The sequence below is a fragment of the Galeopterus variegatus genome, unplaced genomic scaffold, assembly GCF_000696425.1.
Source record: "Galeopterus variegatus unplaced genomic scaffold, G_variegatus-3.0.2 Scaffold2012, whole genome shotgun sequence".
NCBI lineage: Eukaryota > Metazoa > Chordata > Mammalia > Dermoptera > Cynocephalidae > Galeopterus > Galeopterus variegatus.
This window is the reverse complement of record NW_007728123.1, coordinates 135,581-149,253: the sequence shown is the minus strand read 5'-3', so window position 1 is coordinate 149,253 and position 13,673 is coordinate 135,581. Positions and strand designations below refer to the sequence as shown.

Genomic DNA, 13,673 nt, shown 5'->3' with positions numbered 1-13,673 from the left:
GGATCGCAACCCTCAGTGTCGCCCCCGTACAGGACCAGGACCGGCAACGGGATCACAACCCTCGGTGTTGCCCCCGCACCTTGTTCAGCCAGTGAGCGGGAACCGGTCTGCATATGGGATCCGAACCCTCGCGGGAGCGCCGCCACGCTTCCCAAGCGGCGCACTAGCGCAGTGCGCCACCGGGCCGGCCCCTCCATCATTACTTCTACCAATGTTTTTTTTTCTGTCCCTTTCTCCATCTCCTCTACTTCTTTTTTTTTTTTTTTTTTTAATTTCGATTTATTTATTTATTTATTTATTTGCACTTAGCCCCTTTTCTTTTCTTTTTTTTTTTAGGACTTTCTAAGTCCATGCTGGCCTTTAGGGACGTGCCTTCCCCTTCAACCAGACCTGCTGAAGGATAGCAGAGCAATGACCAGGACTACAGAGCCCAGCCCTGTCTGTTCCTAGATTCTCTAGGTTTGGGTCATGCTGGGCCATTGTGGATCTGCCCCTTGCCTGGGCCAGGGAGTGGTGTTCAGAGAAAAACTATTCCCCAGAAACAGGCTGGGTACTTCCGCCAGGTCCAGGCTGCCCATGAAATTTAACCACCTCTCCAGTAGCACTGGCGCCTGGGGGACTTAGTAAGCCTGTGGCTCTGGGCAGCTCCCCACTCCCAGGGTGTGCTCTGCATATGCAGATGGACACATTACTGGGCAGAGTGAGGACCTGGTCCATGTGCCCACCCAGGATGAGCCCTCCTGGCCCCAGCCCCAGCCCACAGCCCCCACCTGTGACTGGGTCCTGAATGAGGCGCAACACTGTGCCTGGTTCTTCATCAATGTTGAAGCAGATGGCATCGTCTTTCTCCGGGACATGGATGATAAAGTGGGGATCCCCATCCACTGAGGGCACATAGGAGAAAGGACTGGCTCCAGGGCCTCTCTCTGTACCTGGGGCCTCCCCAAGCCCCTGGCCTCTGTGGGCTGGGCTCCTAGAGAGGCAGGAACACTGTGCCCAGGACTCAGAGCCTTGCCCCGGGGAGGACCAGGGACTCACCATAGTAGTAGGGTGTTGAAGGTTGCTGGGAGCTGGCTGTAGATGCAAAGGAAGAGAGGACTGAGCTAAGCAAGCAGCCCTGGGGAGGCACCAGGACCCCCGTCCCGGGGTTTGGCTCATGCTTCCTCCCCTTCCTGCTCCCTAATGCCCTCCCACGCCCCAACATCCTCAGGACTTGTGATCTGTCCGCCTGTCCCAGACAGCTGATTCAGGACAGACCACAAAGGGAAACGAGCAGGGTCAAGCTCCAGGCAGTGGGCAGCGAGGGCTGCAGCAGCCAGCATATACTCACTCAGGAAGGACATGGAGGCAGTTCCACGTGTGACTAAAAAGAAGCCACAGGGCGGTTGTGAGCACAGCCTAGGGGTTCCCTCTCCCCAAGCCCCATGCCTTTTGTCTGTTTGGGGCTACTTGTCCCCAGTGGGCCCCAACACTGGCAGATAGAGATGGGAATGTGACCCCAAAGTTTAGGCTTTAGAAATGGGGCATCCCCAGGGAACCCCTTTATAGGGCTAGTGGCAGTAGAGGTGTGATTTTAATGCTAGGGGCATGGCATTTTGATGTGGCTAAAATGCAAGCCATTAGGTTGTCAACTTCTTTCTTTTTTTTTTTGTCCTTTTTGAGACCAGCCGCACCACACTCAGCCAGTGAGCGCTGTGAGCGCACCGGTCATCCCTATATAGGATCCGAACCCGTGGCGGGAGCACCGCTGCGCTCCCAGCGCCACACTCTCCCGAGTGCGCCACGGGCTCGGCCTTCTTTCTCATGAGTAATGCTTACAGCAGACATCTGCCCCCACCCCTGGGCTCCTCATCCCCAGTTGGGATGGAGTGAGGCTCACAGTGGTCTGTTGCTCCTCGGTAGTAAAACACCCACCCACACGCACCCACACTCACACACACCAGTGTATGTGACAGGGCTGTTCTGGGGGAGTGATGACCCAGTCTAAACGTGCTCCCTTTATCATTGGAGGCAGAGCAGGCCAGTAGGGGCTGAGAAGGCCCTGCCCGGTGGTGGTGGGCTTGTGGGAGTGAGGTTCCAATTTTATGGTGAGAGAGGTGACGAGCACTTCCAGCCCAGCAATACCCAGCATGGCACTGGACTAGGCTGATGGGCCTAAGTCCTGGCTCAACAACCTACTGAGTCTTTGAGTAAACAGACTAAACTGCTCTGTGCTTCAGTTTCCTCACTGTAAAATGGGGATCATAAAAGGACTCCCTTGGAGGGCTGCTGTGGAATTAATTGAGTATAAGCGGCTGATGTGCTAAATGGCTAATTTTTGCAGGTCACAGATTACTCTCAGACTGAATGTCTCTCCTTGGGCAGGGGAAGCCACACCCACTCAACCTGATGGGGACCTGACGCTCAGAGAGGTGCAGAGTCATGACTTGGCAATAGAGCTGAGCCTGCCAAGCCCAGGTGTCCTAAGTGCCCCTCCCTGGACTGGGTGTCCCAGCCTGCTTGGACAGGCCTCTGAGTTCTCTTCTGTCTCCCTTCTGTGATGCCCACCGGCTGCTGACTGAAGCTTACCTTGTGCATCTACAGGCGCAGCGAGGGAGGAAGAGCAGATACGCATTAGAAGCCACAGACTACTGGTGTCGGGCCAACGAGAACAATGGGAGTGGCCTGAGCGGCCAGAACTTGCTGCCAGGCCAGCACTGTGGGCCTCCCAGCAGCCAGCTTTGCCCCCACTGGGTGTCACCTGGAACCAAGAGCTCCTGGAAGCCAGAGGCCCAGCTCTTTACCTCCCATGCTTCCCAATGCCACTCTCCTCCCACATACTCTGTGCCCAGTTGCAGTGGGCATTTGGGACCTTCCTATTGAGTAGGGCAGTCTGGGGTCTAGCTGAGGCCTGGTCCCAGCCTCCAGCTCCCAAGGCCTCTTTTCTCACAGTCCTGAGGTGCATGGTGGCCTGCTCCAAGGCTTTCACATTAGAAGTGCTTCTTCCTGTCTAACTGAGCCCTTCCATGCTGCAGCCTAAGCCCCTTTCCTTGAAACAGCCCCTGGTCAGTGTGCCCCCTTTACTCACATCCCTGAGAGTCTCCACACCCAACTGCCTGTGCTGACTGGGTCGCTCTCTCTAGGCCACCTTCCTCAGCCCTTGGCCAGTTTTCCTCCAAATGCCCCTGAGGCCTGCCCCTTTTTGGCATGTCTGGGTCTCCCCAGCCTGGCCTACTCCTCTGCTAGGCACCCAGGGCCCGGGGTCCTAGAGGGAGGCCTCCAGGTTCTGGCCTCCACTCTCTGTCCCCACCTTCCCCAGGCTTGTCAGCAATGGCCATCTGGTCCTCGTTGTCCTCAGGCTTGGTCACCACCATGGAGGTCAGCGGAGTCACAAAGTGGTACTTGAGGGACAGGTCCAAGGCCTGGGCTGTGAGGTTCTCCTTCTCCTCACCATAGGCATTCTTTCTGTGAGGAGGGGCCAGTCAAGAGGGTCAGCCCAGAGGACAGCTCCTGGCCTGCCTTCCCCCACACTGGCTCCCAGGGTAATGCCCCAGGGTGGAGCCCGCTGGGGCTCAGACAAGACTGGTCCGTCAACTCCAGGGGCATGTAGACAAGCCCTGCGTCCTCTCTGGGACTTAGTTTCCCCCCTATAAAATATAAGGGGCTTGAAATGGCCACAGCAACAATTCCTCACGATAGTGCTGCATACCAAGTGCTCAGCACGTGCCAGGTCCTAGGCTGGGGGCCTATAGGCTCATCCCACCTAAGCAAATGCAGACCTCACCTTCTCAGGTGGGCCCAGCTCTGCCCTTGGAGGGTACGGGCTGGGATCCCAGCCTTCAATTCTGTTCAGCTTTACCATCGTCGGGCCCTGCTGGGTGTGGGCAGCAGGATGCTGAGGCCCCCCTGCCCCCCGAGGCACTCCCAGGCTGCTGGCTGGGTAGTGGCTGCCCACTGGAGACTTGGGATGATGGGCAGGGAGTGGGGGCGCAGGGTCCCTTACAGACTGCTCTGTAAGCCTTTCCTGGGGCTGGGCCTGGAAGGGGTCAGGACAGCTGGGACTGCTGTGGGGGTGTCCTTTCCTGGGGCGTGGCTCCCTCAGAGCACAGCTGGCACAGGGACAGGCACAGGTAGGTGCTGGGCAGCGAGGGCCTGGCTAGGTGAGGGTGGGTCAGGGTCACCGTTTCTCCAGCAGCTGCTCAATGGTGAGATAGGCCCAGAGCCGTTCGATGTAATTCCCAAAAATGTAGTCCCGCTCCTGCAGGGCCTTCTCCACCTCCTTCATGTCCACCTCCTCTGTGAAGGTCAGGTCGTTGATGGCCTGGGACAGGGGTGGAGGAGGCAAGGGGCTGGAGGGCTGGAGCCAGGTGGGCCAGGTGAGGGCCACCCCTCCTGGACCATCAGCCAGGAGGCCAGAGCCCGGTCAGTGCTGAGCCCCTGTCCCCAGCACACTTCCAGAGCCTGGCCTCACTCACCCCATGGCCCTTCACATCTGCCTTAAAGCTGTTCATGTCCTTATCCACCAGGCGCCCAGCCACCACAATCTCAGAGCCATCATAAAAGTGCTGGTAATTGTTCTGGGTGAGGTCCAGGATGGCATTCTCAGGGTACTCCACCTCCACGCCCGTCAGCAGCGGGTTAGCCACCTCCTCGTAGAAGCCCTGGAATCCAGATCAGCCCCGGTCATCTTGGGCCCCCAGGGCAGGCATGGAGAGGCCCGGGACAGGCAGGCTTCCACAGATGGTGCAGCATGACACTGGTCCCCCAGAGCTGGGCCAGTTCTGGCTCCCGATTTTCACTCCTACGTGGTCCTGGCTGTGCCCTTCTGTCCGCTGGAGCCCTCTCTGCCCTCCAGGTAGAGACTACGAAGAATAGAAGGAAAGGACAGAGTTCTGGGCACATAGAAAGTATTCAAGAAATGTCTGTTGGGATGAAAGCAAGAAGGAGGGAAGGAAGGGAAGAGAGGCAGACTAGAGAAGGTGATGTGGGACGGGAGCGCAGAGATTAGGAGACAGGTGGCAGCAAGGCATGTGGGGTCCACCTGCAGTGGTGAGATGCTGTCACCTGCCTGGGCAAGGAATAGGGTTGCCAGATTCAGCAAATTAGAGGATTGGACTCGCAGTTAAATTTGAATGTCAGATAAACAACAAATAACTATTTAGTATGTCTGTTATGGGTTGACTTGTGTACTCCAGAAATTCAAACATTGTTGGCCTAACACCCAGTTCCTCAAAATGTGACCTTATTTGGAGATAGGGTCTTTACAAAGTATTCTAATTAAAATTAAGTCATTAGGGTGGGCCCTAATTCAGTATGACTGGGCTCCTTATATAAAGGGGAACTTGGACACAGACACACAAAGAGGGACCAACATGTGAAGACACAAGGAGACAACCATCGACAAGCCAAGGAGAAGGGCCTAGAACAGAGCCTTCCCTCAGAGCCCTCCGAAGGAATCGGCCCACTGACACATTTTGATCTTGGACTTCCAGCCTCCAGAACTGGGAGGAGACATTAAGTTTCTGTTTTTAAACCACTCAGTCTGTGGTACTTTGTTATGGCAGTCCTGGTGAACTAATACCATGTCCTATACAATATTTGGGGCATACTTACAGTAAAAAATTATTCATTGTTTACCAGAAATTCATATTTAACTGGATGTCCTGTATTTTCTCTGACAATCCTGTGGAAGAAACAGGTCTGTTCCGTGTAGCCCAAGAACAAAATCAGAACCATTACTGATGGGTAAGAGGTAACCAGAGGTAGATTTCAACCCAGGAGGAAGCTCTTTCTAATAACTGAAATTGTCACATGGTGGAAGCTGCCTGAGGAGGTAGTGAGCGCCTCATTCCTGGAAATGTGCAAGACAAGGCATACCTGCAACTGCAAATTGGCATCGGAATCCTCATAAATGCGCCGGGCAAACCCATGGTTCTGCAGGGCCATAGTCTCCAGGAAGTTATAGTTCAGATTAGTGCCAAAGCCCAGGTTATACAAGGGGAATTTGCCCCCAATGGCATTCCGCACATTCTCTTGGATTTTTTCAAATCTTCTCTCACCTGCAGGAGAAGGGGATATTCACACTCCAGCCACAGCCCTGGGGAATGTCTGAACCAGCTCTGTCCAGAGAGATCTGACTCCTGCACATGCAGAGCTGGTAGAATCACAGTCACAAGCCCTTATCAGGGCAGATGGTTGGAGCCCATCAGAGGGAGGCAGGACCCTGCCCTTGAGGGGCTCGCAGGCCGTGGGGGACCCTGGGAAGAGCTGCCCAAGGTCTTGCAGTGAGCTGGCTACAGAGCCAGGCCTCCAGCTCTGGTCCAGACCCATTCCCACCCTCTCACCAATATTGGCATCCCCATCAGTCAGCATGATGACGATGGAGGTACTCCTCTCCGGGATTCTGTGCTCTTCCCGGGCCTGGTTCAGCATGCTAATGCCCATCATCAGCCCATCGTTGAGGTTGGTCACTGGAACACAGACAGACAGCACCCTGGGAGGGTGTCCTCAGGATGCCAGTGTGCGGGGCTGCTGGAATGGAAGTCAGGATAGCAGGCCCCGCTCATGTGCCCAAGGCCCCTGTCTGCCCATACATGTGGTACTCAGCAAATATTGACTGCATGAATCTGTGCAGGAATGAACAAATGACTGATATTTTCAAGTGGGGATAAAAGGGCTGCAAATGGTGTAAAAGGAATTTGGAAAACAGTCCATAGACTTGCTGGGAGGAAAGAGAAGTGCTACAGAGGTCACTTATGATTTTCCGTAAGAAACAGGGCCAAGAAGAAGGGTTCTCCATCTCCTTATCTTGCTGGGATTTGCAGGGTACCAGGACCATTGGTTAGAAACAGAAAGAATGGGTTTCCCTAGACCACAGAGAAGACACCCCGATATCCTATCTTCATTCCAGAGGATTGCCCACTCCCCACAGCTAGGATCTGCAGGGCCCGAGACCACCAGAGTCTCTGCCCTATGGTGAGAGGGATACAGGCTGCTCCAGGCAGGGGGAGCATGTAGGACAGTGTCTGCTCTACCCTCTGCTCTTACTTCCGTTCTCATCAATATTCTTCACAAACTCCCTGGCCTCCTGGAGGTTCTCTGGAGTGGCTTGGACTAAGTGGTCTTTCCAAATGGTCACATCTCCACTGAATAGGATGAAATTCAGGTAGTCATCCTTTTTCATATCTTCCAGGATTTTTAGAAGGGCATCCCTTGTCTGGCAAAGAGAGGGACAATCAGACAAGAAGCTGGGAGAAGCAGTAGAGAGCAAGGTGTCTTCCCAGCCAAGGCTGGCAGGGGAGCCCGTGCCATCTGCACCAGCAAACAATGCCTGAGGCTCACCAGGAAAGTGGGCAGATGCCTTGAGTCTTCTTTTATCCTGTCCCCTTTTTCCTCTTTTACCAGAAATATAAGTGTTTTCCACTTTAAAAAACTTCTTCCTCCTCCTAATCCTCCGCACCTGGCTCTGCCATCTGTACATAGGAGAATACGTACCTGCTCTATTTTCCGACCAGCCATGGAACCACTGACATCGATCACAAAAGCCACATTCTTAGGCACCACTGGAAGGCCTTGAGGTGCAAAGAAGTGTACAAAGTAGCCATTGACTACCTGGAAAGGGAGGGAGAGACGGCAACTGAGGTTCCTTTAGCAACGCCCCATTGGCTACCCTTGTAGTAAGAAGCCAGACATTTACTAGCCCAAGAAAAAGATTATTTTTTCCCCACCCTCTAGGGGATGCTGTACAAAGGCTTGGGACCATCATCGGCTGTCCCATGTCATATAGGAAAACTCAGCCTTGGACTGAGGATTGAAGGTGACGGCACCAGATGCAGCCACAGCCCTTCCCGGCACCAGCCCTCACCCCACCATGATGGGCAAGCAGCCAGCCCGGCACAGCCATTGGTGGGTACCTGCACGTTGGCTGGAGACTCCCTGTTCACATCGTAGATGATCGGCACCAGATGCAGCCACAGCCCTTCCCGGCACCAGCCCTCACCCCACCATGATGGGCAAGCAGCCAGCCCAGCACAGCCATTGGTGGGTACCTGCACGTTGGCTGGAGACTCCCTGTTCACATCGTAGATGATGGTGAAATCTCCATCAAGGAGGGAGTCTGTACAGGTTGGGCATGAACGCTGTTGATCTAAGCTGGGCTTAAATGACACATGGCCCTGAAGGACAGAGATGGAGGGTCCTTGCTCAGCTTGGCCAGGGCCTGCCCACTGGTGACCTCAGCCTGGGGGAGCCCTGGGGAGCAGAGGCATAGCCCTCACGAGGAGAAGCCCTTAGGTGGCAGCAGCTGGCAAGAGCTGGAGGCCTGGGCAGCCCTGCCCGCCATCTGGCAGCTCTTGTTCTCCACGTTCTGGTCCTTCTGAGTGCCTCTCTCCTGCTTGGAAATCAGAAGATCCTTTGAGGGCACAAGCCTTGTCTGATTCAACCTTTTATCTCTCCTTTTGATGGGCCCCTCGAGCCCCTTAGCTAAGCCTACCTTGGAGCTCAGCACTGAGAAGCCCCTTAGGGAAGGGAGTACTGTACCCTGAAAAGGAACTTTCTTTTTTTTTTTTTTTTTCCTTTTTGTCTTTTTTCGTGTCCCCCTCATTGTCGCGCCCGTACCGGACCGGGACCGGCAACGGGATCGCAACCCTCGGCGCTGCGCCCGCACCTCGATCAGCCAGTGAGCGGGAACTGGTCTGTATGTGGGATCCGAACCCTCGGCGGGAGCGCCACCACGCTCCCAAGCGGCGCACTGTAGCAGTGCGCCACCGGGCCGGCCCCAAAAAGGAACTTTCTGTTGGATGGTTTTGCAGGTTGGAGTGTTGGTGCTAAGAGGAGGTGAGGGGGAAGGGAGGAGAATGTGGGGGGAGGGGCCGGGGGGGGGACGCTGCCTTGCAGAAGGAGTCCTCTGACTTCGTGCTTCTTGGGCCTCACCCTGGAGTCCTGAATGTCTGAGGTGTGTTGTTTGCGTAAACACTTATCCATCCACTGCCCACTGCCAATAAGGCCCCTGGACTAGCTTGAGATCTTGGGGACTGGAGCCAACCACCCAGCACCAAGAATGAAGTTCTTTTTTTATCTTTCACTTCTCAGTGTGGAGTCAGTAGATCTAAACGACTTCTTGTGGCCTCAGTATCCTTATCTGTAAAACAGGAAGAGTAATCCCTGCTCTGTCCACTTCCCGAGGTGAAGTGGGACTGGGCCTTATAAATGGTTCTCCTGTCCCCCTCTCTCCCCAATGCAGTTAGGATCCCAATTCCTCTGGCAGGTCATTGTCAGCAGCCCCCTGCCTCCAGCATCCTCACTCGAGGCCCCAACGGCCAGGGAGAAAGGTGATGGTTGCAGATGGATCTCCTTCCCATCCCAAGACACACATGCTGTATCACCATGTCCCAGGCTGCAGGCTTGTCCCACCCCTTGCCCCCTAGGTCCAAGAGGCATCTACACCACCTTCTTCCCTGAGAAAGACTTGGTGAGGGCGCTGCCCAGGAGGTCATTGGTGATGAACGAGGCCTCAGCATCCAGCATGCTGATGCCTTGCGGCTCAAAGATGTCTGCCGTGATCTGAAATGGCCAAAGTAAGGAGAGGTCACTCAGTGACAGTGCAGAGGCCAGCCTCTAGGACTAGGCCACGGGGAATAAGATGGGTACATGAGGATGCAGGGACCCTCTAGGACCGTGATGAAGGCCAAGCCTGGTGTCTCCTACCAGGAGACTTGTAGAAGTGTACTCCGACCCCACAGTGTTTCCACCATCTGTCATATGTGCCCCAAATTCCACCACCAGAGCATTTCTTTAGGCTTTTGGCTTTGCTGTAAGTAAGAGCCCATGTACCCAGGCACAAGCATTACAGAAGCACTCTGTGGTGTTGCCCCCAAAGGCCCAGCACCAAGTCTGGATCTGCAGGGTCCAGCCCAACCTCTTCCCCTTGGCTCGCAGGTGTTGTGACCAGAACCACTGTAATTCCTCCAGGCCTCCTCATCCAAGCGGTAGGGCCAGAACCCTTACGTTCTTGACCTTACTCTGAGATCTGCCCCATGGGGCCATCCTTGTCCCCTGCCCCTGCAGTTTCAGCCGGGGCTGCAGGAGTGGTTGATTACCTCAAAGTGTTTGACCAGTTGCTTGGGCTGCACCTTGAGGTACATCTTGTACTTGCCCTTGTGCCTCTTCAGCAGCTCTTCGTAGGTTAGCTCAAAGGTGACATTGCTGCCCACAGCCACATTGACTGAGACTGTGAATTTCTCCAGCTTCCTCCCAGAGGCTCTGAGCAGAGTGCGTACTTGCCCTTGTGCCTCTTCAGCAGCTCTTCGTAGGTTAGCTCAAAGGTGACATTGCTGCCCGCAGCCACATTGACTGAGACTGTGAATTTCTCCAGCTTCCTCCCAGAGGCTCTGAGCAGAGTGCAAGACAGTGACAATCCCAAAGACTGCACGAGCCCCCACTTGCTCAGATCTGGATTCAAATCCCAGCCCTTTGGTTAGGGAGACCCCTAAGCATGCCTCACCCTCAAAATGGAATAATGTAAAAAATTATGAGCACATTTTGCTATAACAGTAATAATAGCTATTGCTGTTGTTGTTGTTTCATCTCTGGAAGTGCTTGCATCTCAGATGTTCTCCTGAGGCCCAGGGTCACACTTACTTGACCAGGCCGGCCGTCTTGCCCTGGGATACAGCTTTTTCATACTGCTTCCTGGCCACTTCCCTCTCCTTGACATTTCCAGGGTAGGTAACGCCGTCAATGGTCCTGCAGGGGAAGAGAGTTGGTAGGGGAGGTGTCACCCTGGGCCAGACCCCCCTCCTGAGCCCAGAGCCAGCAGCCATGGTGGCACTTACAAGGTGAAGTTCGTGATGAAGGCCGTCTTGGGCAGCTCCACATCAAAGGAAACCTCCTTGGCTGTGTCTGCACGGTTGACAGCCCTTGTGGTAACAACATTGTGAGCAAAGCGGGAGGTCACCTTGCAGCTGATTTTGGTACTATAGACCTCAATGCTGTTGGCCACCTGTGGGAGAGGTGGGCAGGGATCAGTGGGTAGTGACCAGTCAGACTGGGGCAGCAGGGAACCAGGTCTTCCACCTGGCCACTTCCCTTCCAAACTTGCCCTTGCAGTTCAGAAGACCCTGCCTGGTAAGTGACCCCTCCATCCTCCCAGTCACTCACATCAGCAGCCAAGGTGGTATCCCCAGTCCCCACATTCACTTGGTTACTATTGTTCTGATGCTTCTGGCTCCTTGACTCTGTAATCTATTTCCACATAGCTGAAGCCAGTGAGATCTTGTAAAAACCCAAATCTGACCCCAACCCTCACCACCTAAAGCCCTCTTATGGCCCCCATCACCCTCAGGAGGGTCCTCCAAGAGAATCCTCCTCCTCCTCCTCTCATCTTGTGCTCCAGCTTTGTGCTGGGCTGTGTCATAGGAGCACCTTCCACTGGCTCTTCCTGCTCCTCTTTCACCCCCTCCACAGAGTCTGTCTTCTGTGTCCTTTGGTAATCGCCCAATTTTGTCTCTCAAACAGGCGCTTATGACCTATGCCAAAGAGAGTCCCCAGACACCCTCTTTCCAGTGGTTTGTGGGAGGCAAGGATGACTGGTGGGAGCCCTCTGGACTGCATCCTACAGGGTTGGAGGGGCTGTGGTTCTGTGGTGATCTTCTCCAGGGGTCTTGCGTTGTGGGGGTCTGCAAGGTAGGGGTCTGTGACATGTTTGCCAGCTGTGAGGGATCTGCCATTATGGCCCACACCTTCAGCAGTTGGGCAATCAGGTCCATCCTGCCCTGCCCCACCTGACCCATCCCTGGTGAAAGTTCTCACCCCTTCCGGGAGGCTCCGTTTCTGCAAAAACAGAGACAAACAGAGGGATCAGGCCAAGGCCAAGGCCACATGGCCTGGGAGCAGGCTCTGGGCTGGGGTAAAGGTTCAGCCATTCCCCCCCCACCACCACCACATACACACACTTTGAAAGGCCTCCAGACACAGGACCCTCCCAGAGTTACACGTCAGAGTAGGAAGAACTCTGAATAGATGGGGAAACTGAGGTCCAGAGAGGGGCAGGTCTTCAGCTTACCCAGGAGAGCAGCTCAGGAAGAACTGAACCCAGAGCTCGCTCTATGCCTCACACACCCCAACTCATTCTGCCTTTCTCTGGCCCCCAGACCCCTTAGGTCTCCTCCCAGAACATGCACTACCACCCACCCCACAGGGCTCAACTCAGCATTTTGTAGAGGTCACTGAACTTGTCTAAGACTTGGACCTTCACAGCCCCTCAGTGAGGCAATGACCTCATTGTACATTGCTTATTTGACAGGTGGGGGACCTGAGGCCCAGCGAGTTTTAAGAGCCTTGCCCAGTGTTCAACGGCAGGTTAGTACAGATCTCGGCTGGAGCCCAGTTCTCCCCAAGTCTAGCACAGAAGCACAGTGCCAGCCTCTGCCTCCTCTTCACCCCCACGAAGAGGACTTGCCCAGCATGGCACCTTCTGCCTGTTTCACACCCGGGGTTCAAATGGTAAGGAGGGGCAGACTCACTCCCAGCAGCCGGAAGGGACTTCTAGGGAGGCCAGAGGCCGCCAAGCTGGAAAGCAGAGCCAAGATGAGGCAGGGCCACCAAGCAGATGCCATCACTGAGCACGTAGGCCTGGCCCACACTCCTTATATGAGCAAGGCTGGTGTTTTCCAAGCAGGGTCAGCGACCCACAGCATGAGGTGGGAGGAGCGCTCCTCCGGGAAGCTGGGTGGGGGTGGAGTGACAGGCCCCGGATGTGTCTGCCCGAAGAGGGCCCAGTGGGTATTGTCAACGGTGTTAGAGCTTCACTCCTGACAAGCTGGGGAAATGGAGGCCCTAGGAAAGCAGAAGCTGTGTGCAAGCAAGGGGCTGTGGCCTCCCTGGGGTGAGTGATGGAGACAGGGTGTGCAGTTGCATTCAGAACAACCGGCATCTCAGCGCTATTGCCTCTTGTCCCCGCCACTGACACAGCCTCTGGACTGGCCCCCTGCATCTTAGCCTCTCCCTTCTCAAGGCAGCCAGGGCACAGAACCGGATGCATCACCCACTGGCTTAGACCTTTACATCTAAGCCCCTCGCTCATTACCCTTCTGTGGCTCCCAGGGCCCAAGAAAAGGACAAACTCCAAGTTCTATGGCCCAGCATTCTCTGTGATCTGGCTCCAACTTGCTTTTCTGAAGTTACCCTCCTCCCAGCAGCATGCCCTCCCCTTCTTGGCACATCTCTCTGCCAGCCCCAGTGCCTCTCCACCTGGAGCCTTCCTCCCTCATCCGCTAGTGGACTGCAGGACAGCCCTGCTCCAAGCCCAAAGCATCCTGAGGGCTTGCTTAGTCATTACCTTGAGTTAAAGGTTTGTGTGCTTAGGTCTGACTGTTCCCCTGGACCCAGAGCTCTTTGAGGCCAGGTCATGTTACAGTCCCCCTATACTCCCCCTGTGAGTACAGCCAGGCACTTGGCTGCCCTCAGCCTCCAAGGAGTCATTCCTTTAAGAGACTCGGTGAGGCTGGGGCTGAGGCCTTGAAGACAACGGGAGCTTCAGAGGCAGGAGCTGGTCCCTCTCAATGGGGGCTGGGACCTCCTGAACCACACCAGGGTCCTGCCAGTCCTGGACCCTTTGGGACAGCTGCCACATGCTCACCATACCCATGGCTTCTCTGAGCAAAGCTGACCCAGTGTCACCCTTTCCCACTCACTGC

General features: G+C 55.1%; 1 protein-coding gene across 4 annotated transcripts in view; it reads right to left on the bottom strand.

Annotated features, from left to right (window-relative positions):
• Nucleotides 1-12,593, bottom strand: part of ITIH3 (inter-alpha-trypsin inhibitor heavy chain 3) — a 15,195-nt gene extending 2,602 nt beyond the window's left edge. The window contains exons 1-18 of one of the 4 annotated variants that reach the window (XM_008580073.1): nucleotides 12,501-12,593; nucleotides 11,788-11,808; nucleotides 10,812-10,978; nucleotides 10,618-10,722; nucleotides 10,077-10,239; nucleotides 9,427-9,540; nucleotides 8,028-8,153; nucleotides 7,474-7,590; nucleotides 7,027-7,195; nucleotides 6,324-6,449; nucleotides 5,857-6,038; nucleotides 4,455-4,640; nucleotides 4,161-4,300; nucleotides 3,290-3,444; nucleotides 2,569-2,577; nucleotides 1,331-1,363; nucleotides 1,039-1,074; nucleotides 771-884 (exon numbers count right to left, since the gene is read on the bottom strand). In XM_008580073.1, coding sequence (XP_008578295.1) covers nucleotides 771-884; nucleotides 1,039-1,074; nucleotides 1,331-1,363; nucleotides 2,569-2,577; nucleotides 3,290-3,444; nucleotides 4,161-4,300; nucleotides 4,455-4,640; nucleotides 5,857-6,038; nucleotides 6,324-6,449; nucleotides 7,027-7,195; nucleotides 7,474-7,590; nucleotides 8,028-8,153; nucleotides 9,427-9,540; nucleotides 10,077-10,239; nucleotides 10,618-10,722; nucleotides 10,812-10,978; nucleotides 11,788-11,808; nucleotides 12,501-12,593 — 2,056 coding nt within the window. Of the gene's footprint in view, nucleotides 1-770; nucleotides 885-1,038; nucleotides 1,104-1,330; nucleotides 1,364-2,505; nucleotides 2,512-2,568; nucleotides 2,578-3,276; nucleotides 3,445-4,160; nucleotides 4,301-4,454; nucleotides 4,641-5,856; nucleotides 6,039-6,323; nucleotides 6,450-7,026; nucleotides 7,196-7,473; nucleotides 7,591-8,027; nucleotides 8,154-9,426; nucleotides 9,541-10,076; nucleotides 10,240-10,617; nucleotides 10,723-10,811; nucleotides 10,979-11,787; nucleotides 11,809-12,500 lie in introns of all 4 variants that reach the window. The other 3 variants (XM_008580074.1, XM_008580075.1, XM_008580072.1) reach the window with 3 other exon arrangements.
• Between the last annotated feature and the right edge of the window lie 1,080 nt (nucleotides 12,594-13,673).